The 24,329-nt window shown below is 53.4% G+C and overlaps 1 protein-coding gene across 1 annotated transcript in view; it reads right to left on the bottom strand.

Annotated features, from left to right (window-relative positions):
• Window positions 1-422: 422 nt before the first annotated feature.
• Window positions 423-24,329, bottom strand: part of WSCD1 (WSC domain containing 1) — a 39,959-nt gene continuing 16,052 nt past the window's right edge. Inside the window, exons 5-9 of the mRNA XM_004684745.2 lie at window positions 21,541-21,662; window positions 8,522-8,681; window positions 7,638-7,802; window positions 4,155-4,355; window positions 423-1,729 (exon numbers count right to left, since the gene is read on the bottom strand). Of these exons, the coding sequence (XP_004684802.1) occupies window positions 1,377-1,729; window positions 4,155-4,355; window positions 7,638-7,802; window positions 8,522-8,681; window positions 21,541-21,662 (1,001 nt within the window). The 3' untranslated portion in view covers window positions 423-1,376. The remainder of the gene's footprint in view (window positions 1,730-4,154; window positions 4,356-7,637; window positions 7,803-8,521; window positions 8,682-21,540; window positions 21,663-24,329) is intronic.

The following is a 24,329-nucleotide window of genomic DNA, read 5'->3' as shown; positions in this document are numbered from 1 at the left end:
CCACCTCCCAGCACTCCCCACTCCCCCCTCCCCCCCGGAACTCCCCGTCACCAACTCTGAATTCTCCCTGCCTTTGCTGTAGTTCCTATAACTTCTCCATTTCCCGGGCCATAGGGGTGACCCCCTGTGAAGCCACCCAGCACTGGTGCAACCCCTAGAACTGTGAGCTAGGGGTGGAGAGTGGGGAGAGGGGTCTTCCCCATCTGTCTTCTCCTCACAGCCTGCGCACTGCAGGCAGGGCCTCTGGGAAGGCCCTTCTGTAACTGAGGAAATGGGTGAACAGTGGGGAAGATGTCGGCCTTGCAGAAATAGCGGGGACTCCGGTGAGGACTCTGGGTCAGGAAGTGGTGGAGGGGGTGGTAAGGGGACAGAGGAGCTTTAATGGCAGGGAAGCAGGCAGAAGCCCAGGCCACAGTCTCTCTTTCAAGGGCCACATTAATGGGCCATGCAGTACCCCTTCCTCATGACCCCAGAGCAGGACCCACAGGGAACAAGGTCCTGTAGATATGGGTGGTGTAAGGAGCCACAGCGATCCCCAAGCCCCATTCCTCCTGGGCCCTCCACACCCTCCCCAAGCCCACTCCTGCTGGCATATGTACCCCTCAGGTCTCAGGCACCCTGTCTTCTGTCCCCCACACCCTGATCTGGGGCATGTTGCGAATCCCCATCTTCCCTGGGGACAGAAGAAGCCAGGCGAGGGAGCCCCACTCCAAGGAGCACACGTGTTGGAAAGAGTAACCAGGGGTTCACAGAACTGTGGCAGGTCCTGAGGGTGGTATGTTCATGGGGGACACGGTACCCTCAGTGCCATCAGTCTATCAGCAAAGAAGTGGGCCAGGGCTGCAGTGAGTGGTGCCGGTGTTCACACCACAGGTGTTTATGACGTGTCAAGACACCTGACTGGGCTGCAGGGCCCAGCAGCAGCGACAGTGAGCCCTCCCACACTGCCATCCTGCCCCTCACAGTGCCGAAGCCGCCCAGCCCATTCTCTGCAGTCAAGGACCTCACAAGCAAGCGGTAGCGGCTGCAGACAGGAAAGCAGGCTTCCGTGGGCCCGGGGTGCGCGCGCGCCTGTGAGCGCCAGGCGGGGCACCCACCAGGCATTGCGTGCCCGCGTCCACGTGCGATGGCCTCTGCCGGCCTGGGCGTGAGCGTCTGTGGGCGCTCGTGGTAGTCTGTCCTGTGTGGCCCGGGTGGACCGATGGCTGGTGTCTGGGTCTCCCGGGAGTGAGGAGGGAGGCGGCCCCTAGCAGGCCTCCCTGTTGGCCACACGAGCCCCGTGTCCAGCCCAGGTGTGGCCGCCAGCTCCGCCTGAGTGTGGGCACCGCCCGGTGGGGCGCCCTGCTCTCAGTGGGCGGGCAGACGGCCGGGGCCTATCATCTGGGCACGTACTCCCTGGGCAGCCCGGCCCCGTTGTGGTCACGCAGGGCCTTGTCCACTGTCCGGATGTAGCCATTGATCAAGTCCTTCATCTCCGGGGTGAAGGGCTCGGGGCCGCGCGGGTGCCGGCCGCGCCGCCGGAAGCTGCCCTCCTTGTTGTTCTCCACGCACAGCAGCCGCTCCTCGCTCACGGAGACGTTGAGGAAGGCGGCCATCTCCCGCAGCGTGGGCACCAGGCTGTGCCGCAGCTCCTCGTAGTGCACCACCAGCAGCCGCTTCCCGTACTTGAGCCAGTCCAGCACGTGCGAGGACCACCAGGACGCGTAGCTGTTGACGAAGTCCGGCCACTCTGGGGAGGGGACAGGAGCAAGCGTCAGGCCTGCCCCGCTCGGCAGAGAGGAGCCCTGGGTATTGCCGCCACCCACACGCGGCCATCCAGCCCTGATCCCTTGGGTGGATGCACCTTCTTGGTGACCCAGGGTGAGCCAAGGGTTAGTATCAGGTTACGCTCCCCACCGGGAGATGTGACCCTTGTCTGCGGTCCCTAGCTGTTTCCTTGGAAACACTCGACTTAAGACAAATGGGCATCAGGAGTGGGCCATCTCTTTTGGGCACATTTCACCTGTGGGGCAGCACCTGGCTGGGCAGAGCTGGGCGGGCCCCCAGGTCTCAGGTCTACAGGACTCCATGGTGTTAAAGAGGAGGGAAACCAAGGCAGAAATCTCCACCAGAGGGCCCAGCCACTGTGTACACTAAGTGTGGGTGCTGGCTGAGCAGTGGGTGGGCAGCTCCCCGGCCTTCTGGCCATGATGGGCAGGCCCAGTCTCTGCACCGGCTCCACCCATAAAGCTCAGTGACTGGCTTAGCCAATGCTCAAGGTGTCTGGTGGGTGTGTTGGCCACAGCGACACGGCTGGGCAGCAGGGCAGATGACGAAGCCGTGGATACAGGCAACTGCAAATGTTTGCAGGATTTTCTACTCTGAGATCTCTTTTCCAGAAAATTTAGGTTGTTTTTGGAGGGGTACAGTGCACATGTCAAGAGTCATCCCGACAAAAAGGGTTCCCATGATGGGACTATTGGAGACACCTCAAATGCATGGGGGAGGGTTCACTTTTTCTAATCAACACAATGGCCCTAGGAGATAGGGACCGACCGCCCCGAACCCCTGTTCTTAAGATGAGAAAACCGAGCCTCAGTAGACAGGTGTGCAGCCTGCTCAGGGCCGCTGGGCAGGCAGGGAAGGAGGGGCTAAGCTCAGCTGACTGAGTCCCGGAGGGGGGGGGGAGCGGCTGTGTGCCTGGGGGCATGTGTAGAGGAGGGTGACTGGAGACAGAAAAGACCCTCATCAGCCTTAGCAGACCCAGAGTCACGCAGGGACAGAAGCACAAGCCTGTGTGTTCTCTGGCATCATGCCACCCACCCTGCTGGACAGTTTTCTCAGGGCCGCTGGGCAGGCAGGGAAGGAGGGGCTAAGCTCAGCTGACTGAGTCCCGGAGGGGGGGGGGAGTGGCTGTGTGCCTGGGGGCATGTGTAGAGGAGGGTGACTGGAGACAGAAAAGACCCTCATCAGCCTTAGCAGACCCAGAGTCACGCAGGGACAGAAGCACAAGCCTGTGTGTTCTCTGGCATCATGCCACCCACCCTGCTGGACAGTTTTCTGAGTTCATTGAATATCATTCATTACCTGGACTTATATCCCTTCTATTCATTGTCCAAGGCCTAAACTGTATGCCCTGAGTGCAGACCATGACCCCTTTAGCCAGGACCTTTCATGGCTTGACCAAGTGCTTGGCACCCACTAGGACTCCAGGAAGCACCTGTCAGCAGACTGACTCCATAAACGGAGCTGCAGTGGGGAACAAGCCAATGTGAGTCAGAATCAAAATTCAGGTGTTAGAGACGAAAAATATTCACATGTTGAAGTCTTAACCCCCGTTTTGTAGTTGGAAATGTGGTTCTAGGGAGTTGAGGTGGGTGAGGTCATGAGTTAGGAGGTTCGGGTCCTTGGAATGGGGGAAGTGCCCTTGAAAGGAGACACAGCAAGCTCGTTTCTGATCTCCTCATGCACCTGCCCCCAGGGGAGCCCAGGTGAACCACAGCGAGATGGCAGCGGTCTGCAAGCCAGGCAGAGTAACCACCGGAACCACACTGGCTGGCACCTTGATCTCGGACTGCCCAGTCCAAAGATGTGAGAAACGTCTCATGTTATGTCTGCATGTTGACATTTTGTTATAGCACTACCTCGGCAGCGAGACAGGCCGCACAGCTAAATGCCTGGGCTCATCAAGAAAGCAGGGCTGCTGGGGTCCCCTACGGTGCGCTGTGAGGAGTCAGTGAGAGGCAGCTTGGAGTGGGACTGACAGAGAGCGCTGGCACGGACTGATCTCATCGGGTGATCTCATGTATGATCTCATTGATCCCGGCTCCCTTGAGGTTTAGAAAGATGGAGGCTGGTTCCGGAGGCAGGGGAGGGGCAAACTCAGGGCTTTCTGTGCCCAACGCCCTACCCTCCTAGGTAGAAGCAGGAGTAGGAAAGGGGTGCAGTTCACCTCACCCTCTATGCGGAGGTGGTGGTGGGGGAGAAGATCTGTGGCAACATGTCTGGGAAACCCACGCAGAACCCCATGGCCTGTGGACCTGTACTGCAGGAGGGCATGAGGAAGAGGCAGGGGGAAGCCAGCAGTAAGGCCCTGGGGAGGTGGAGCACCATGAGGGGTACTGGTCCTGCACCCTAATGGGTGTCCTGCCCACACTAACGGCCCCTTCAGTCACCTTTGCTCTTCCAGTTGCGGTCAGCTGCATAGCCCAGGTGTCCCGCGCACTTCCTGTTGAACTCGGCCACCAGGGATCTGTAGGGGTTCCGGATGAGCAGGATGGCGGAGTCGAACATCTCGATCTCCTTCCTGCCACTCTCGTGGGTCTTCACACAGATGGTGCGGCGGCTCCGCCAGTGGTCCTTCTCGCCCTTAAACCCTGGGGAGGAGAGGGGCATCTCAGGCGGCAGACAGGGCTGATTGTGAACGGTGTATACTTGAGCGAAAGAGGGGCTGGGGCAGAAGAGAGGCCCAGCACAAGGTGCCAGGAGAGCCAAAGGCGGGCGATGGGTGTGGCCATTACCAGACTCACACCCACCCCAGAGAAAGTAAGAGCAGGCCTCCCTGGTGGCACAACGGGTTATGACGCAGCACTGCAAGCTAGCCGCAGCCTCTTCAGTGACCGTTTGATCCCCGTCCAGGAGGTGATTCGCATGGCTTGGTAGACCTCTCCTGACCCGCCCGCTACTCCCCTTATCTGTATGCTTAAATCAATAAAAGTAAGAGCAGATGGTGCCCACTCCTGGGGACAGCTGGGGTCTCCATGAGACAGGAGGTGAGTCACCTCCTGCAGACTCCAGTCAGGAGGCAAAGGGCCTTGCCGTGCCCAGTTGCTAGACACTGGATATACAAGTGTTTGGGTGATTTCACACAAGTAAATAACCCAATAAGTTAGCCATGTTGATAGCCGGATAGCTGGAAGGACTGAAGCTCAGAGTGGGTCTGGGACTTGCTCAAGATCACAGAGTAGCACAGCAGTCAAGCCAGGGCTTTCTCGACACTTTGTGCATCCCTACGAGGCCCTGGCTTTTATTCACCTCCTTGCTGTGAAGGAGGGAGCCCCATCTCCAGGTATAACTGCTACAAGCAGCGGTAGCCCTACCTCTGACTTCTACAATAGTCCTAACAGCTCCTGGGTCTTGCATCTACAGAGACCCACCCATCCACACAGTCACTCACTTATCAGCCAAGGTCCTTGTATGTTCATTCTGTGTTAGACTTTTTTTTTTTTAAGATTTATTTATTTATTTATATGGTACAGGCCAGAGATGTGGAGGGTGAGAGGATTCACCAGAGACAGAGAGGGGAACAGAACAGGCAGATTGACGAAGTACACTGCTGAGGGGAGCAGCGGGCGGGTCAGGAGAGGTCTGCCGCACCATGTGGATCTCCTCCGGGGCAGGCGGGGATCGAACTCATGCGGAAGTGGCTTTAGCTTCTTAGTGCTGTGCTAACCCGCTGTGCCACCAGGGAGGGCCTGGACTTTTTTTTAGTCATGACCTTATTTATTTACAAGCACAGGATGAGCCCCTAACCTCCCCCAAGACACAGCAACCCTGATATCCAGTCTAGTTAAATACTGTAAGTGGGAAGCAAGGGGTGAGACAGACACCATCTTTAAACTTACAGTCTAGTGGTGAGATAGCCCTGATATAATACAGACCCTAGAGATGTATGGGAACAAAGAAGCAGGGGTCCAACCACGAGAACAGAGTGGGAGGTCAGGAAGCATCCTGGAAGACATCACCTGGACCTAGTCTCTGGCCACGCCCCATGTCGCCAGTGCCATGCAGCTCTGGGACACCTTGCATTCAAGCTCATGAGTTTATCCTGCGCTCTTGGAAGCAAACATGATTCCCACCACCCACCTCCATTCATGATGGCTGGGAATGAATTATATCTACAGCAAGCTGCAGGGGGATTTTTTAATGCCTAGAAAATGCAAGTCTCTTTTGAATCTGGAAGTCTGGGCTTATCCAATGAAACTCAACATGCTTCAAACTCATCTCTGCGGTGGGCCAAAAGTCTGCTTTGATTCATTTTGTCACACAGCTGGGAATTGCAGGAGAGGAAGGGTCAAGTCACGGCTGAGACAACTTGAGATGTGGCCTTTGACCACCCTGAGGCCCAGAGTACCTTTCATACTATGAACCAGGCAGGTTCATCAGCAGCCACTTTTCTACTTTCCTGTGTCACCTGGACCACATTTGCCCAAGGCAGGTTTGGCATTTCGGCATGGCGGCCGCCTCTGCACACATGTGTCACTACTCTGGTGCCATAGCTACGTCTAACAGGTCCTATAAGGCTCCAAGAAGCCCTTAATGAGGCAGTGTCACCTCTTGGACCCACCTCGACATAATAGTTGCCTGAAAAAGCCCTGTAAGAGGGACAAGGTGAATAACCACGCAGTCTATCCCAGTGGGTACGAGGCCCAAGAAGACAGGACCACTTCACCAGAGGTGCCCATGAGACTCCGGGGTACCAGGGACCATGGGCAAGCCTGGCTTCTGTCCAGCCAGACCAACGGTGCTGTGGGTGATTCCAGAATGCACTGCCAACCTCAGAGAGTCCCCCTTTCCCCTAAGACATTATTGATAGTATCATCATCTTCTAAGAGACTTTAGTTAAGAAATCCAGAGAAAATGCTCTAATACTTGACAAGGGAGAAACACATTTTGCCAAATTTAGATCCCACTTGACTTGTCTGAGTTTCTTCATTCTTAAACATCACCCAGACTTAAGTCATTTAAGTTCATTTACTTGGCATAATGAAGCTTCTTATTTCTACAAGGGGAAGATTAGGAATCATAAAAATCTTGAAGATTTTTACACTTATTTTTTTTTTAAATAACATTTTTATAAGATTAACTCAGTCTCACATAATTATTATGGTCTTGGGAAATTTGAGAAAAGTTTGTGGAGAGGGACTCTAAACTCCTTGGCTCTCTCTTTAAAACAGGCACTATTGGGCCTCCCTGGTGGTGCAAGGGTTAAAGACACATGCTATCACCATCCCCACCAGGGACGTAATCCCCTTGGTGCAGCAGACCTCTCCTGAACCACCAGCTGCTCCCTCAGCAGTGTATTTCAGAGGACCTGCCTGTTCTGCTCGACACTCTGTCTCTGGTGAATCCTCTCACCCCCCTCGCCTCTGGCCTCACCCCAGATCCTGTATGCATAAATAAATATATCTTTTTAAAAAAAAATAACAGGCACTATTTCATTAATGGTGTGTTGGGGATGCTGGCATTGGCGCCAACTGGGCACTTGTTAGAAATGCCCATTCCCAGGCCCTCACTGGTGTTGCAGTGGGTTAAAGCACAAAATTATGAAGCTATCTGCAGCCACTGCAGCACGAGTTCGATCCCTGGCCAGGGAGCAGATCCACATGGCGCGGCAGACCTCTCCTGACCCGCCCGCTGCTCCCCTCAGCAGTGTACTTCATCGATCTGCCTGTTCTGCTCCCTCGCTCTCTGATGAATTCTCTCACCCCCCAAACCTCTGGCCTGTACCCCAGTTCATGTGTGCATAAATAAATAAATATTTAAAAATGCCAATTCCCAGGCCAGCCCTCTGGGCCATTCGTGTGCACATCCAGGTATACTGCTCCAGCCATCTGGTCCAGCGCTAGGGAGCTGGCTGGTGCTCTGGCCTCACTCACCTTTGTTGTAGAGTGTCCCATCAAAGTAGTAGCTCCCGGTGTAGAAGCCGGTGGCGTGCTCGATGAGGTGGCGCGCCCAGGTGTTCCCGGCTCCTGGGAAGCTCGATAGTGCCACAAACACTTTGGATTTGGTGGGCAGAAACCTCCTGTCTATGCACCGGGTATCTGAAAGTTGAATTTTTCTCAGAGTTACTCATCCCCACTCTGATTCCCTGATGCACCACTGGAATCCCCTCCATGGGAACTGCTGATCCCAGATGCCCACTTAAGAGGTAGGGAAACTGAGGCCCAAAAAGGGAAAGGCATTTTCCACCTGTCACTTGCCGCTCAGTTCTGTGACTGAAGCCCTGCTGCCAATGAGGCTTCCTCCAGCAGCTGAGAGTGGGCCCGGATTGACAAACCGACCCTAGCCCTCGCTGTCTCCATGGCCTCAGTGTGGCACAGAGAACTCCAGATCGTGCAGGGAAGGTGACTGGAGGCTGGACTTGGGCTGACCCAAGCCACACAGGCAGGTGGGTGCAGCCAACAAGGCTCGGGCTGGGCTAATGCCAGGCTGTCTCTTCTCTCCTCAGGGCCTCTGCAAGGGGCACCACTGGGCAGTAGACACTAGATAAAGGTGACAATGTCCCTCTGCTCCTGCTGTTCCTGATGCCACTTTCTAGGGTCAGTGGGGCAGATGTTCATACAAAGATGGTGGGGCCTGGGCATAGTCCAGGTCCTGGGCTGGATTAGGGCTCTCATACCTCCTGAGTCTACCACCTTTCCACCACTAGTCCTCTGCATTCCCCCGCCCCCACTCTGTCCCTCTTCCTCAAATCAAACTGAACCCCACACCTGGCAGTGGGGGCAGGGAGGAGGGCCGCAGCCCCTCTCCAGCCACTCACCTTGCACAGGCGTCTGGTAGACCTCACAGTACTCTGCCAGCCTCTGTGCCTCTGGCTCCTGGCTGCACAGCGAGCCATCCACGGCATCCTGCACATTGAACTGGGGGGTGGGGTAAGCACAGTAGCACTCCCAGCCCCTAAGGATGGCCAAGGGGAACTCCTGCCAGGGAGGGAGAAGAGAAGCATCTCAGGCAGGTGCAAGGGCCATGCCTCCCACAGCCCAGGTACCACATGCAACACTCAGATTCAACAGGGTGATGTCACACCCCATCTCTGGGCTCTGTGCCCTAACTGAGGAACACCAGGGGATGTGGCATCTCACTGCCTATAGCTTCCAGGGTGGTGACAAGTGAAATGTCAGTCACGGCCCAGTGTGAGCGGTGCTCTGCCTACAATGAGCCACGTGGAGAAGACAGTTAGCAGAGTCTTGCTTCTGCATGGCCATCAGGAGGGGGCAGTGCTCCAGGAGGGACAGGCAGTCCAGGCCAGGGGTCTGCATCAGCAAATGTGCTTGTGGATCTGAGTGGGACAGAGCAGCCCACACAAGGCAAACAGGGGTAACATGTGACATCTTTACCCAGCAGACCCAGGCGTCCCAACTGAGATCTGGGGTCCCTGCCCTCCATCTCCCTACAAACAGATCCAGCCAAACCCTGGTGCCCAATGTCTCTGCGGGTTGGGATGAGAGGCTAGAGACAGACCTCTCTGATAGGGGACAGGTGAGCAAGAGCAGACTCAGGCTCCCCAAAGTTCTCAGGCTGATGGGGCCTCCTGTCCAGGGGGGGAGAGGGAGACACCTCATAGCTTGATGGTCTTTCATGTGACTTCTCACTCTCCTCAGGGGAGGCTGCACCATACTGTAGAGAGTTCTAGGTCTCCAGAGGGCCTGGGTGTGACTCTGGGTACCCAGGCTGGGCAGCCTGGGTAAGGCGCTGAGCCACTGTGAGTTGACTGCTGAACAAAGGTAATAAAATCCTCCTTGTGCTTTTGGTCTGAGGACTGGATATGGCAGGGCCAAATGGCCCAGCCCTGGACTCGGCACACAGCAGACACTTTACCAGAAGAGTGGGCCTTCCCAGCTTCTTACCCATGGAAGCCAGACAGCAGCCCAGCATGCTCAAAGAGCCCTCACCTACCTCTCCCATGCGGGGCTTTTTGTGCGCCTACTATGTACTGGGCACTAGACAGGACATTTAGCCCCACCTCACCCACCCCCTGCCTCTTGCTAACAGGAGATGCAAGGTGCTTAAAGAGAGAAGGAGGAGTCTCCTGTGGGGAGTGTGGAGGGAGGGAGGTGGTGGGCAGGGACCACTTCTCACAGCGCAGGGAAGGGAAAGGCTGCCCAAACCTCTTCATCTTCTGCCACAGCAAAACCTCATAAATGAGTAAATAAATAAGACTGTCAATAGATGTTTTTGAGCGTGGTTTGGCCAAGCCAATGTTCTGAGCACTTAGACAAGAGTAAATGGTGGCCCAGTGGCCCAGCCCTGGAGGGGTGCAGACCTGGCATGGGGGAGGAGGGGCAGCTGCAGGGTGCCGAGGGGCTGGACTCCTCCCCCTCCCCCCTGCACACTCCCTCCCCCACCCCACACACAAAGCAGCCCTTGAAGCCCCTGCCCTCCTGTGTCCGAATTCAAGGCCTCAGAGACCTCTTCGCCTCTGCCAGGAATTTCACCAGGATCCATGCCTGCTTCCCTCTCAGAGCTGAGCCATCACAGGGCAGAGAATGAGACACTTTCATGATGCCCTGCTGCACACCCCTATACACACCCCTACACACACGCCTCCATGCAGCCCACATGCCCCTACATATACCCAGACATACGCAACACACACACACCAATACGTGCACACGCACACCCCTCCACACACCGTCCCACTGCATGCTCTGCCTCAACAGCTCAGACCTCCCTTTTGAACTGAAAATTTTGTAGCCTATGGAACCATAAGCAAGTCACCTTCCCTCCTGGAGCCTTCGTTTCTCCCTCTGTAACATGGACATGCTCTGTGAGTCAGAGCATCTCACTGAGCTCTCTTGTGGGCCTCCCCTGGCCTCCCTCTTAGGGCGGTGAGGCCCCTCTGCCTTTCCTGGGAGAGGCCTGAGATGTGACTCTCTCCACAGACGTCGGGGAGGCAGCTGCTCTGGGTGACCCTGGGTTCCGTGTCCAGGGACCCCAGGAGAGAAAGCACCAACTTGATTATCAGGCAGACCTGGACTCAACTCCCAGCGCAGTTCCTTGACATGGTGAGAACTTGCCAAGTAACTGCCTGCTCTGAGCCTCGATTCTCTCACTGTGACATGGGGGGTAAGCCCACCTCATGGAGCATCAGGAGAACAAAGGGGGAAAGAGAAGGCAGGAGAAGGCTAGGCCTGGTGCCTGAACACAGCAGGAGCACCTCTCTTTCCTCATCGCTTAAGAAATTCAATTGCAACAGAGGTTCACATGCAGAGTACCTGAGGCCTTATTTCCTAAATTTCCTCAACATGACTCTTCTCACAGGCTCCAGAAACTCAGGATCAAGCAAAGGGCTGAAACCCCTCCCCCTAGTTAGTGTTTATGATGCCTCCGTCTTGATCAGTCACATCAAGAGCTGCTCTGAAGACCCAGTGCCCACGATGGGCCCTGTCCTCGGAAGCACCAAACCCACGGCTGCTTGCCAGAGCTGTGGTGACATCCCGCACAGGCCACCACCCATCACCGCCTAGTGCAGAGCCCAGGCCACTGGACTTGGTAGTGAGTGGATTGATGGGCTGACCAGCTCATCAGCATCCAAACAGCCAGGACCCCCAGGTTGTTTCTCAACAGCAAGTGAAATCTATCCTGACTCTCAATCAGGATGCTGCCAGCTTTCTGGAAGCAAGCTCTCTAGTTGACGTGAGTTAGTGAAAAGACGTCACAAGAATTGCAACCTCTGGCCTCTACCAAGGCCATCCATCCTCCACCAAAAGGCCCTCAGCCTGGATCCAATCCCTATCAAGGCAGGCAGTGGACACAAGCAGGCAGCATCCACACCACTGTGAGGGACCGAACCGTGTCCCCTAACCCTCGCACCTCAGAATGTATCTGAATGTAGAAACAGGGCCTTTAAAGAACTAATTAAGCTAAAATGAGGCCACTTGGGTGGGCTCTAATCTAAATGACTGGTGTCCTTATGAGACGATATCAGGACACAGGAGCACACAGAGCAAGCAAAGACCAGTATGGTCTCTGCAAAGCCACAGAGAGGCCTCAGAAGAACCAGCCCTGCTGACATCTTGCTTTCCAGATCTGTGAGAAAATTAACCTTTGATGTTGAAGAACCCTGGTCTGTGGAACTTGTTATACAGAGGTTTTATATATGTGTGTGTGTGTGTGTGTGTGTGTGTATAATATGTATATAATGTACACACATTATATATATACATACATATATATATACAGCCTGAGTAAACTAATACATTAGCTTTCTTACTGGTCTTTGGCCACTGTAGTCAAACTCCCACCTCAGGACTTTGCACATGTTTCCCCTGCTTGGAATGTTCTTCCCTTGGGCACCCTCATGGCTTCCTCATTCACTTTCTTCAAGTGGTCTTCTCCCTGAGACCTGCCCATTTCAGGTTGCAATATCACTCACCTTCGCCAACACTCTATTTCCTTTCTCGTTTTGTTTGACTGAGCTAATACTCATTGTCAGGAAATATTCGGACCCTAGTACTATACTCAGTTGGATTGGATGAATATACATAAAAGAACATACAACATTTCTCTCACATCAGATTTTAGTCCTTCCCCAGTCTTCCCTCTTGCCCCCAAAGCAAATTATTTTCTATCTTCTCTCACCACGGATTAGTTTATCTATTCTAGAATGTCCTATAAAGAGAATTACTTTATCATCATATATTTTTGTCCCTGATCTCTTTCATTCAAGGAAATATTTTTAAATATTTGTTGTTTCATTTGTAAATAATCTGTTCTTTTTTAAGACTGCATAGTAGTTCATGAATGAATTGGCTGATTTACTGTCTTGATGTACACCTGGGCTACTTCTGCTTTTTTTGTATAACAAATAAGCAAAGCTGGTATGAAGTTCTTGTACAAGTGGATGAATATTTTTATGTATTGTGGATAAATAACTAAGGTTCCCACTTCATTTTACTCCACTGCACTTACCACTATTCAGCATGCTATCTATTTTAATTATTTACCTGGTTTATTGTCTGTCTCTTTCCATGAGAATTTACAAGCAGGGATCTGGGGTGCTTTGATGCATTCCTAGTACCCAAAACAGTATCTAGAATATGGTAGATGCTTAAGGAATATTTGATGGAAGAACCAATGAGCAAATCAATGATTGAGTAAACATTTTTTCCAGATCCCAACTCCCCCAGCAGTCAATAAAATGACTTGGGTATCAGGTATCTGGGTCATAGAGTCATCAAGTCATCTAAGTAACCCCCTTCCTAACATCAGGAACCGAGGGGCTCAGCTCCCATGGGAATCCTGTTGAGGGGAAAATATTTCTCCACTGTGATAACTCTGCTCAGGGGGCTGGCTCCATGTGGCTCCCCACTGTAATAGCGCCACAGACTTTGATGGCTCACATCCTGTATCCCAGGGCTGGGGATGGGCTGCCCCCACCAGCGACAATGTGAACCTTTCTGCTGCCTTGAGTGGATTAAACTGTCAAGTTTCTGGTGTTTGCAGAGCGAAGGGAGAGCTGCAGACAGTAATGTGGTTTTATTTACAATGTAACCGCTTCAGCGACATCACTGGCTTCAGCGACATCACTGGCTTCTGAAAACACAGGACAATTTTCAGCCCCTTGGGGATTTCTAGGACATGATTTCCATAAAAATTAAATATTGATGAATCTTATCTCTCTGCCAACCTCCCTGCTTCCCCCCCACCCCCACTGCAAGCTTCAGAGACAGAGCGGAGCAGAGAAAGCAAGTCAGAATAAACAAGTGAGAACACAGCTGCAGGACTATTGCAATCATTGATGAGGGCTTAAAGACAGTGGCTCGGCCGGTGCCCAGGGCAGGATGGAGACACGTCCTCATCCCGACACTTCACCTACAGCAGGAGCCTGGCTGTCTTGGTGGGGGGCCTGGGGTGGGTGGGCTCTCAGCCTAGGGCCAAGCGACAAGTCAGCAAGAGCTGGACTTTCTGGTGTGTGGAGATCCACATGCAAAGGCTTGGTGGTGACTAAGGGGACAGGGAGAGGACATTCTAATGGGCAAGGTGTTAGGCCTCGGGAAAGACCCGCCTGAAAAACCAGCCATTTTCTTTGCATCACCTGTATCTTTGTTCCTCCTTGAGCAACTTTCTTGGGATCCCAGGATTACCCAGAATTGCAGAGACCTCAGAGATCAGGATGAGTGGGAACAGAAGTTGGCTTTCTGGACTTCCACAGAAGGATAGGCCACAGGCCACGCTCGACAGTCTGGAAATTAACTCACAAATGCAATGGATTTTCGATGAGATCTGCACATTCCAGACACCAAAGGAAGGAAGATACTCTCCAAGGTAGCTGAGGGCTAGGGGATGAAGGAAGTGACTTCAGTTTGGAGGAGATGTCAGATGGAATGAAAGGCCATCTGCTGAGACTGTGGCTGGGAGCGTGGCCTGTATCGATGCCCCTGTAGACTAAGCACAGAACGGGAGCTGTGTGGCCCGGTGCCAGGGAGGTGGCACCAGGAATCCCCGGCTTGGAATCCCATTTGTGTGACTGTCCACAAGTCACAAATCTTTGAGTTTTGGTTTTATCATCTAATAAAAGGAGTCTGGTGAAATGATTAAGGGTTCTAGAGTCAGGCCCGTGTGCATTTACATTTAGGTGGATTAAGTCTTGATTTCTCCACCTATAAGAGGATTTGTGGATAGAATGAAATACTGGTGAGGCGCCTTTTGGAGAGCAGGCACTCGCCATCTTGCTTGGTCTGAGCCTGGGAGCCTAAGTGCATAGAGAGTGGAGGCCCTTTGGGCCCTCCCTTGGTACCCGCTCTATGCCACAGGAAGCACTGACTCCCCAGCTCCCTTCCACGTGCCCAGCTTCAAGGGTGCTGCCTTTGGATTGTTTGGGGCAAATGGCAGCATGTGTCTAGGGGACCCTATGAATGCCCCCTGAGGTAACGGCTCTCTGCAGATCTGAGCCCCAGATAGCTGACCTCCTTACCCTGCTCCATCAATACCTCCACCACTAAAAGCCAAAATCCAAGGTAAAGGAGAGTCTGAGAAATGCCACATGGCTCAGAATCAGCAAACACTTAAGACTCCAAGGTGCCTTGGTTTCTGCCCACATAGGAGTGGACCAACCCTTAGACAGATTCCCAAACATTCCCCACAGCAAAGGAACCAGGAGCAATGGGATAAAAATGACCATCATAACCATCATCTGGAATGCTGGCTACTCAGGAAGTCACACAAATCATAAAGCCCTTTCATGTCCAGAGTCACTGAGTCCTCCTCACAGTCTGGGTGAGGGCAAGTCGCCTCCACTGACCCCACATGAACAGAGACATGTGCCCACGTCTCTTGGCCCTAAATTGGCTCTCCACCATCTTCAGGAGGATAGTCTGGGGGACTGTCTTCCAGAAATGCAGCACAAATCTCAAACGTGCACCTATGAAATGTACCTAGGTTTTGCCCCGGCAAGTCTGCCTATGGCAACACAGACCAAGGAAATAATTTTGAGCACTTTCAAGAGTTTACCTGCAAGGATGTTCATGGCAGTATCGTTTCAAATAGGAAAGAAGAAAAACCAGCCTAACTATCCAGGCATAGAGGATGGATAGCTTGGCCAAAGGTAAGTCATTTTAAGTGAGAAAGGGGAACAGATAGAAGGAACACATCAATGTTTCAATAGTTAAAACATTTTTAAAAACAAATTCATGTATTGTGTGCATATACACTATGTTGTGTTGTGTTATATTATATTACAATATATAATAGGCTAAAGGGATATAAAATGCCATTTGCTTTCACTGAAGTGCTTAAGTTTTATTTTTGCATTTCCAAAATTTCCACATTTTCTAAAATAGATGCACATAACCTTTGTAACCTCCCTCCCTTCAAAAAAAAAAAAACACATATATTTTCTTCAAAGACACACACACAGCATCGTATTAGCAGGCTTGCTACAGAATTTTTATAAGAGACTCAAAGCTGATGTATCAGTCAACCAACTAGAATAACTGCACAACATTCTGGCAATGGAGAAAAATCTCGCTCTCTAGATAGTAATTCACAAAACCAGACTCTTGTCCGCCAGATCGCGGCACCGAGCAGGGAGAACCCACCACCTCCACACCGCACAGGCCTTCCGCGCAGAGGTGGCTGGGTCAGCAACATGGCCAAAGACAAAGCCTTGCCAGTGTCAATGGGAACATGCCCAGGTGATTATTCTGTACGAGGAACTTACACCCCCGAGGTTACAGGGCAAGAAGAAAGGATACTACCTCCCTGTCCTCCATCGTCTCAGCAGCACTGTTCCCAGCTCCAAGAGTCACCAGACAGAGAGGTAGGAGAGGCTTACAGGTAGTAACCCATTTGCACAGGTGTGAGGTTTCGCTGCCGTGAAGCACACTTCCACCTAGGGCCTATCGCTGCGCATGGATGGCAGGCTTCAGAGTTAATTACCCCGCACCAAACTGGTAGTGACGCAAATACCTAGGCTCCCCCTTCTGTTTGTTCTCACCTTCCATCCAAATGAAGGAGGTGATAGCATCTTGAGAGCTGAGAATGAGCAGTTTTTCTTCCATCTCCAACCCCATCGTGGAAAATGAGACAAGATCATTTTACTGTGTTTAAAAACACATTACGTTGGTCAAGTCCCACTTGCTGGCAGACAGTCAGTTCATTAAGATGCTGATATTGCCCCAAATGTTCTTTTACTGTCAAACTATGGTCCTGAAGTTCCCCAAATCCATTGTCACTAACTAGCAACAAAAAACAGTCGAGGTTTTTATCTGGGGCCACAAATAAACGTCAGGGCATGCTCAAAACTGGGGCACCACAAGAGAGGCCCCCCCCACCTTCCCTGCTTCCAAGCCTCACCTCCAAAGCCTGCAGCTCCTGCCTCCCACCCCAGCCAGTTCTAATTAGGCCGCACCCCACCCCCACCCCAGGGTTAGCTCTGCCCCATTTAACACTCTGTTGTGAGCCTGTCTCATCATAAAGATCTCAGGAAACATCCATGACTGTACCATAGGCCCAGCAAGCCCCTGGCGTAAGGACCCTGCCCACGTCACAGGACGCTCGAGCTTGTGTTTCAGCCAAATTGGGAAAAGATGAGACTGCGTGGGCTGGGACAGCCCTGTAGCCTCGGAGCCACGGCCTTTCCAGAATGGACACATGAAAGGAAAGCACACCCATCCCTCGATTCACCTCTCACCAACGAGCGAGGCTCAGGCAGAGGGAGCAGAAGCACACCTGTACAGGTCCCTGAACTCCATGGCCTGGGGCAGCTGACACACAGATCTCAGGTCTGAGGCAAATCAAGGATGGAGACAGAATTCGCTACATCCTCACCAAAGAGCAGGAAAAGCTCAGCAGGACTCAGACTTGTGGGGGTGTGGGCAGGCCTGGGCATTGCCAAGCCAACACACTAAGCCAGCCCTGGTGTGGGGTCTCACGGGGCAGGGTCTCAAGGGGGCTTGGTCTCGGGTGGGGCGGGGTCTAGAGGGGGTGGGAATCTCGGGGGTGGGGTCTCTAGGGGGCTTGGTCTCGTGGGGTGGGGCCTCGAGGGGCGGTGTTTGAGGGGCGTGGTCTCGGTGGCCGTGGTCTCAAGGGGCAGGGTCTAAAAGGGCATTCTTCTGTCCAGGAAAAGCTGCTGGCCTGGTCAGCGACCACCTGGGACGTCACACCTCTGAGGACTGCGGAGAGGCTAAGGGTAATGCTAAACATCCCACAAAGCACAACAGCCCCTAAAGCAAAGAATCATGCGACCTGAAATGTCAGTAGTTGCCAGGTGGAGGAATGTTTCTCTCCAGGGCAGTCATAGTTCCAAGGAGGCCCCCACAGGAACCGCAGAGCTGAGAGCCCTTGGGTGACAGAGGTTGAGGCCAAGTCACACCAACATCCACAGGGCGAGAGAGCGAGAGGGTGCAGACAGCCGGGAGGGGCCCAGAGGCTCACTGCTGGCTGGCAAGGCGGCTCTATTTGGATGCACAGCATCTGGGGCACCCTCGTTGCAAAACCCTAACTCCTAGTCAGGTCACGGTTGACTTCTGTCACAGTGTTGCCTAGGTGTCTCGAGGGCAGCTGCCTCCCAAAGGGATCACAGAGAACACCCACCACAGCTGTGAAGGGCCAGATCACCTCCCTGATCACCTCCCACCATCAGTGGCTCCCCGTTACCCACCGAGAAAGATCTAGACTCGGAGGTAGGCACTGATAGAGCCCGCGGGCCACATTTTATCAGCGTTTTCTCACAATCTCTCGACTGTTTTTCGCCGAGACCTTCCGGCACGGTGGCCTGGCAGGGAACATGCAGACTTGAGATGCAGCCCACAGGTGCGGAGAGCAGTAAGTAATATGTGACCTTTATGTATGGTTTGCATGCGGATTAACTGGGCTTAACCTTGGGCCTGTGCCGGCTTTGTCTATAAATCATATAAAAGCTAGCAGGACTCCTCCAGGGGGGCCAGTGGCTCGCTATTCACTGGCTACTCATGGGGCACAGGGTCACTTCTGCGGCCAGGACCCAGGGGGCTGCGCCTGCTGGACACTGCTGCTGTTGCTCCCTGTGGCTGTAACGGAGACTTGTTCCTGCCCCCAGAATATGGCTTTGTGACCTGCTTTCTCATCCGCTGCCATCAAGAACCCAGCCAGCTTGTAGCTGAGCCTCGAGGGCACTCCAGGCCCTTCGCAATGTGACCCCATCCTAAGTGTCACACCATGTCAAGTAGCCCTCCCCTGGGCAGGCTGGGCTGCTTCCTCACTCCTCGTGCCCACGCAGCAGTTAGTGCTTCTTATAATGAACGTGCCCCTCACCACACCTGCCAGCCGGCAATGCCCCACATGCCTCAGCAACGACCCGCCAGAATGACTGTAATGCTCCCCCTTCGAAACCTCCCTCCAAGCCTTCCTCATCCCCATCTGGCTGGACTGCTCGGTCATGTATCCGAGTCACCCACCTGTGAGCTGGGCCTCATGAGTGGGTGTTCCCCGCAGCTGGCTTCCGCAGACAGCCCATCCTCCTCCAATATTGGCAGAGGTGTCTGGCCACATCCCATGACATGTATCCTGCCAAGACCTGCTTTCAACTTTAAAGCTGGAAATGATAACCCTGCTCCTCACAGCTGCAAAATTCTAGAAATCTAAACAATGGGTTGGAGGAAACACCACCCACCCAGCCCCATCCGACAATACAAGGCAGGCCGGAAGAGAGACAATCTTTCTGCACAGATGCCTGTGAGCTCTGAGGGCAGGGCGGTTTCTGAGCACCCTGGGGGTGCCTTGACAATGTCATCCTGACCTGGGCAACTCACAGCAGCACAAGCCAGAGCTGAGCAGGCAACTTGTCCTGAAACACAAGGCAAGAGGAGGCATACAGTGTCAGGTGCAAAGTGGTGTGAGACACCAGGTAGCTTTTGGCACATGCTCCAGTGGGAAATTGTAGCGACCCATATTTGCGCCCGTTTATATGCAGAAGAAAGGTTGAAGACAGATGTTGCATTTCATATGTTTAAATTCTCCGTCTATAACCACAAGGCTTAATTCTCTGGGCCCTGACCAGCCTCCCGAGAGGAGTCCCTGCAAAATACCGGGGCATCTACCGAGGGTGCTGGCTTGAGCCACCCTCCCCAAAAGGTAGTCACAGGGCACCTGGTTTTCCTCCCACGCTTCACACCACCGGAGGGGGTGTAAGGTTCAGGTCATCTTGCCAAAGGCAATTTGGCAACGTTTCCCAAAATGAGGAAGGTAGGCAGGGTCTGACCTGGGAATTATATCTTGCAAATCTGCCAACACAGAGCTCCCACCGCTCCCTCTTCTCTTTCCCCACTCCCCACATCCCCCAAGGAAGGAAGATCATGGCAGTGGCATTGTTTATTAAAGCAGAAGACTGGAAACAACCTAAATGCTTAACAGCAGGGGTCGGTTACATAGATTCTAGGACTCTGTGTCATGGAAGAAAAGAATGGGACAGCACGTCCTGTGCCAATATGAACAATCTCCATGACAGATTGTCAAGGAGGGAAGAGTCCAGCCAGGGCAGTCTGCACCCTCCTCACTATCTGCAATCTGAAAAGCAGTGGCTGTTTGGATATTCATAGAATTCACTGACCGTCCACAGAGTCTCTCTGACAGTGGACAGGGAAGTTGGAGCTATCCATTGCCTTCAAGGAAGGACACCAGTAGGAGGTGCTGGGCAGAGAGGAAGCTTGTCTTTTTACTATTTCCATTATCTATTTTAAAAGATTAAAGCTGAGGACACTCTTCCTATGTGCCTGCCTCCTCCCCTCCCCGATGCGTCCTATCCACTCCCCCATGCCACAGCAGCCAGCAGGATACAAGGCACCTGCTGTGGTATCAGAAGTGGGCTGGTAGAGCCAGGCACTCCATGCCTGTCAGTGCTTGCACTTCTGGGAGCCCGCAGGATCAGAACATGTCCTCTCACGAAGCGCTGGGAGGATCAAAGCAGATTGCCAGCGCGAAGTGCCCAGCACCCAGCGGGTAGCAATCTGACTATAGCCTGGGCCAGGCCGCTGCAGGGAACTGCTCTGACTGCACGGGAGAAGCCCTGAGACACTTGTTTCCATGCATGTGCAAGCAGGGCAGACAGCTGAGTGTGTCCTGCTGCTCCCACGATGGGGAAAGGCTGGGGTCCCGCCCAGGTGCCTGTGAATCACGAACTGTCTTCCTGGCAGGCTGCCCTGTGTCTTGGGGACTCTGACGCCCAGCATGGGTTGGTAGTGGATTCGGAAATGCTGGGGATGCGAACGACAGAGTTGCTTTAAAGGTTGTGCTCACAGAGGAAAACACTCAGGAAAGGCTTTCTTCTCCACCTGCCTTCCCAGGGAAGCAGCAGGAGAGCAGTTCTGGGGGTAGGGGTGGGGGAGGCCCAGCACATCTGCTTTCACTGAAGCCAAACTACTGTGCCCTTCAAACCACCAGCAGGCTATGGAACTGAATGACTGCAAATCCTGGCTGCCCATACAGTGGCTGGCTCACCTCAAGCAGGATGCTCATATTCCTCACCTGCACAGTGCAGGTGATCACACCTAACCTGTTGCATTATTCTAGAGATTGAGTTAAAACATGTAAAATGCTTGAGACAATACCTGGCATAAAAGAAAATGACCAATAAACATTAACGACGGTTGAGAACGAGCGTCGCCGTCACTGTCACCATCATCATTCTCTCTTCCAGCCTCATTCATTAATCTGCCAAGTACGAGAGTCCCATCAAAGCTGCCGGCCCCCAGCATGTGTGGAGCACCCCCAAGCCCCAACTGATAGGCACCTAGGGCCAGCCCTACAGCCGGAGTGTGTAGCCCAACCTGCGGACCACCAGATTCTGGCCTCACTGAACTGCCTTTGGGGACTTGACCAACTTTTTCCAGAACTAACTAGGACACATGGACAGTGGCCCTTAGTGTCCGGCACAGTTATATCCACCCTCAGCCTGGGCTGAGAAGTCAGATTCATGGCCCAACAGTCAGAACAACTCACAAAAAAATCCACCAGCTCTCCCCAAATCCCTACTCAGCATCTTCATGCTTCCAAACCAAGTCCACTTAACACTGGACACTTCTTTCAAAAGCTCACACAGGGAAAAGCACAATCTTTTCAGCTTTACAACCTTCGCTGACAATTCCCTACCTAGCCACGATGACTGGCCTTAGCAATCGACTTGTTCCCTGGGCACCCATGGTGCAGTCTGCAGTATGGCCCACTGCCCTCCGGGCCGCTCTCAGCCCCCGGCCGGCTCCCAGAGTGGACATCTGCAGCCTGGCACGGCATCGGCTCCTCTTAGACACCACGGCACACGTGGGCTGTTTTGAGAAAGGCTTGTGACACTTTAATTGGCCTTACCTTCTGGGAACAAAACCCGGAACACATCTCCGCTGTCACGTTGGCCTGTAGCAGGGCATCGGGGAAGGTGTGTGTGGTGTTCTCTGGCAGCCTGAAGCACCCGCGGTATGTGACGGTCCTCCCTGCAGGGAAGGAAACAAGTTTCTGGTGAGAAATAGTGCCCAGGGCTGGTGGTGGCAGTCAGGGGCAAAACAATGGCTTCAGACCCTCAAACACGTGTAAATACACTGCAGAGGGGCTGATTTCAAATTAGAGGGGGCAGACTGCCTGGATGGGGTATGTTGCAGCCAGGTTCCTGAGGGAAAGCAGGCACCAGAGCTTTGGTCACCGAGGGGCCCGTCAGGGATCTGCATGGCTGAAACTCACTTTGGGGAACCTGGCCAGCCTCCTAGCCATACAGCTTTCCTCCAACAAACTTGGAATGGGCGTCCATGCCAGATTCTATACTAGGTGACTCTGTTCTGGAAAGTTTTATGTCCTCTCAGCACACGCATTAAGAGAAAAGCAGGTTTGCAAATGTGGACTCCTGCCACGTTCCGTCTCTGCCATGGAGTCACACTGCTGCTTTGCTTTCTCTCTGGCCTTGGATTCCCACCCACATTCTAGGAATACTCAAGCCAGTGTTACGAAGGAACCCTCCTGCCAGGTTTTCTCCAGACCTTCTGGTGGAAAAGTCCAGTTCCCTAATTGGATTCCTTGGTGCTGAACAAGCCTTCTGGAATGTTCTAGCACCAACTGCTAGTATTTCCTCCAGATGCATCAGTTTCTTAGATCGCACCCAAACTCACACTCTGTGCTCCCTTCAACACTCCTGGGCTCAGCACCTCCCAGTACAGCCTCGTCCAGCTACAGGAAACCTCTTGGCAGACAGGCTGTGTCCTGGTGGTCTGGGCCACGCGCCATGCGTCCCATGACGATCTCTGCAGTTTGGGCTTGTGGTGGACTCACTTGCTTCCTCCTCTACATGACACCTGCTCCCAATATTGTTCTGAGGAGCAATATGCACCCACATGCCAGGCCCTGATGGTACAACCACCCTTTTGCCCTGCCTCTTGATCTGATGTCCAGGGAAAATGGGACCCGAAGAACAAAATATATAGTGGATAGGGCCATGTCCTCAGCCAGCTGCACTGGAGTGACGCTGACCCTGGGGACACAGGCTTCTGGGCATACTGCAAGGGAAGAAAGGCAGGACTCAGGAAGAGCTGGTGACTGGCATCCTGGCAAGGGACCCAGAGGGAGGTTCCAAACAGGCCTCCTTGGGGGAGGCTGCATCTGGGTCACCCCATGCTCCTTGCACCCAGTCCTGACCCTGGCACAGCAGTCACCCAGTCAGTGCTGAGTGAACAGGGTAAGGTGTGAGCTGAACAGTGAGCAGTAGGGAGATGCTGGAGGTGGCAGTGTCCACATGGCTGTCTTCTAGTGCCAGCTCTTCCTCAGGTCCCCAGGTGAGGGCCCCAGGGTGGCTCAGGGCAGAAGGACACCTCCAAAGTTATGGCTCAGGAGCTACCACTGGCGCGAATACAGGGCGTGCACACAGGCCTCGCTCCTTGGGTACGTGCCTGCTGGGGAGAAGCTGGCGTTGAAGATGTGAGGTTACCTGGCCACCTCTTGACAGAGATGCTGTCAACTCATCCCCCGGAAGAAGGCGTAGCAGGCAGGGGGCAGGGGGTCGGCAGGGGTGGGGGGGGGCGGTGATTACAGCCTTTGCAACGTTTACCATGCTGTCAGCCTAGCGGGCTTCAGGTCTGAGCCTGGCTTGAATGGCTGAGCCATCCGTCCTGGACCGATGGGCAAAGGAAGCAGAACAACAGTATCCTAGAGCCAGTGACTGAGCAGACAGGAAGGGCTGGCAGCGCAGAGAAATCCAAGAAGTCAGGAAATCCAAGAAGTCAGCACGGAGCAGTCTGAAAGGCCCCTTGGGTGGCTTGGTAGGTGACAGGGCAGGGCTCGGAGGCTAGGTAGGTGACAGAGCAGGGCTCTATGTGTGACCGGCACAGAGGCGGTGCCAGTGAGTATCTGCTGAGTTAATGGTCTTATTTAGTAAGCTAAAGTGCATGTTGGCAGAGTCTCTATCCCCTGCCCTCTTTCCCCATCCAAATCCCCTAGTTCCCAGACACATCCTCTCCGAATACAAGAAGAGTGTGAGCAACCCCAGTGGGCCAAGTCTGTATTTGGAGCCTCACAGTGGTCAGATTTGGCCTTTGCATTCACCCGTAGTTTCTCACTGGCTTCTGTACAGCTTGGCAAAATGCACCCATTACTAGAACACTCCCATAAACCCCTCTGTGGTCTTGGCTTCTGGCCTGACACCTCTTCTCCAAGCTCTGTTCTAGGCTTGAATGAATGCATCAGCCCTCCAGGAACCCCTCAGGGCTTCGGGCTGAGGTGCTGGGTCTGAGTTCTGGGTGCCCAGCTGCGTCTTCACAGTGCACTGTCCCACCCTTGCCAGTGGAGGGGGCAGGTCTCCCAGGCTCTGACTTTGCAGCCTGGGCCCTCCCGATCATGAACGGGATAACCCCCAACCTGTGCAATTGTGCACAATCATCTTACTTTATACAATCGACTCTTTATCGATCAAACTAGCAGAAGTAGGATTCATCGTCCTGCAGTGAGGATAAGCCTGAGTTTCAAATGAAAGTAGTTGGCCCCCTCGGTACGCATCTCTACTTGATAGTACTCTTGGTTGAAATTCTTGGGGGCTCAATCTTGCTCTCACAGGTGGCAGCTTACTCTCCCCTGCGGTTGCTTAATTCCTCCCACGTTCTATAATTTTGAATTGCAAGCTC

Source organism: Condylura cristata, unplaced genomic scaffold (assembly GCF_000260355.1).
Source record: "Condylura cristata isolate star-nosed mole 26May11 unplaced genomic scaffold, ConCri1.0 scaffold00017, whole genome shotgun sequence".
Lineage (NCBI taxonomy): Eukaryota > Metazoa > Chordata > Mammalia > Eulipotyphla > Talpidae > Condylura > Condylura cristata.
The sequence above is the reverse complement of the archived record's forward strand: the minus strand, read 5'-3'. Positions and strand labels throughout refer to the sequence as shown.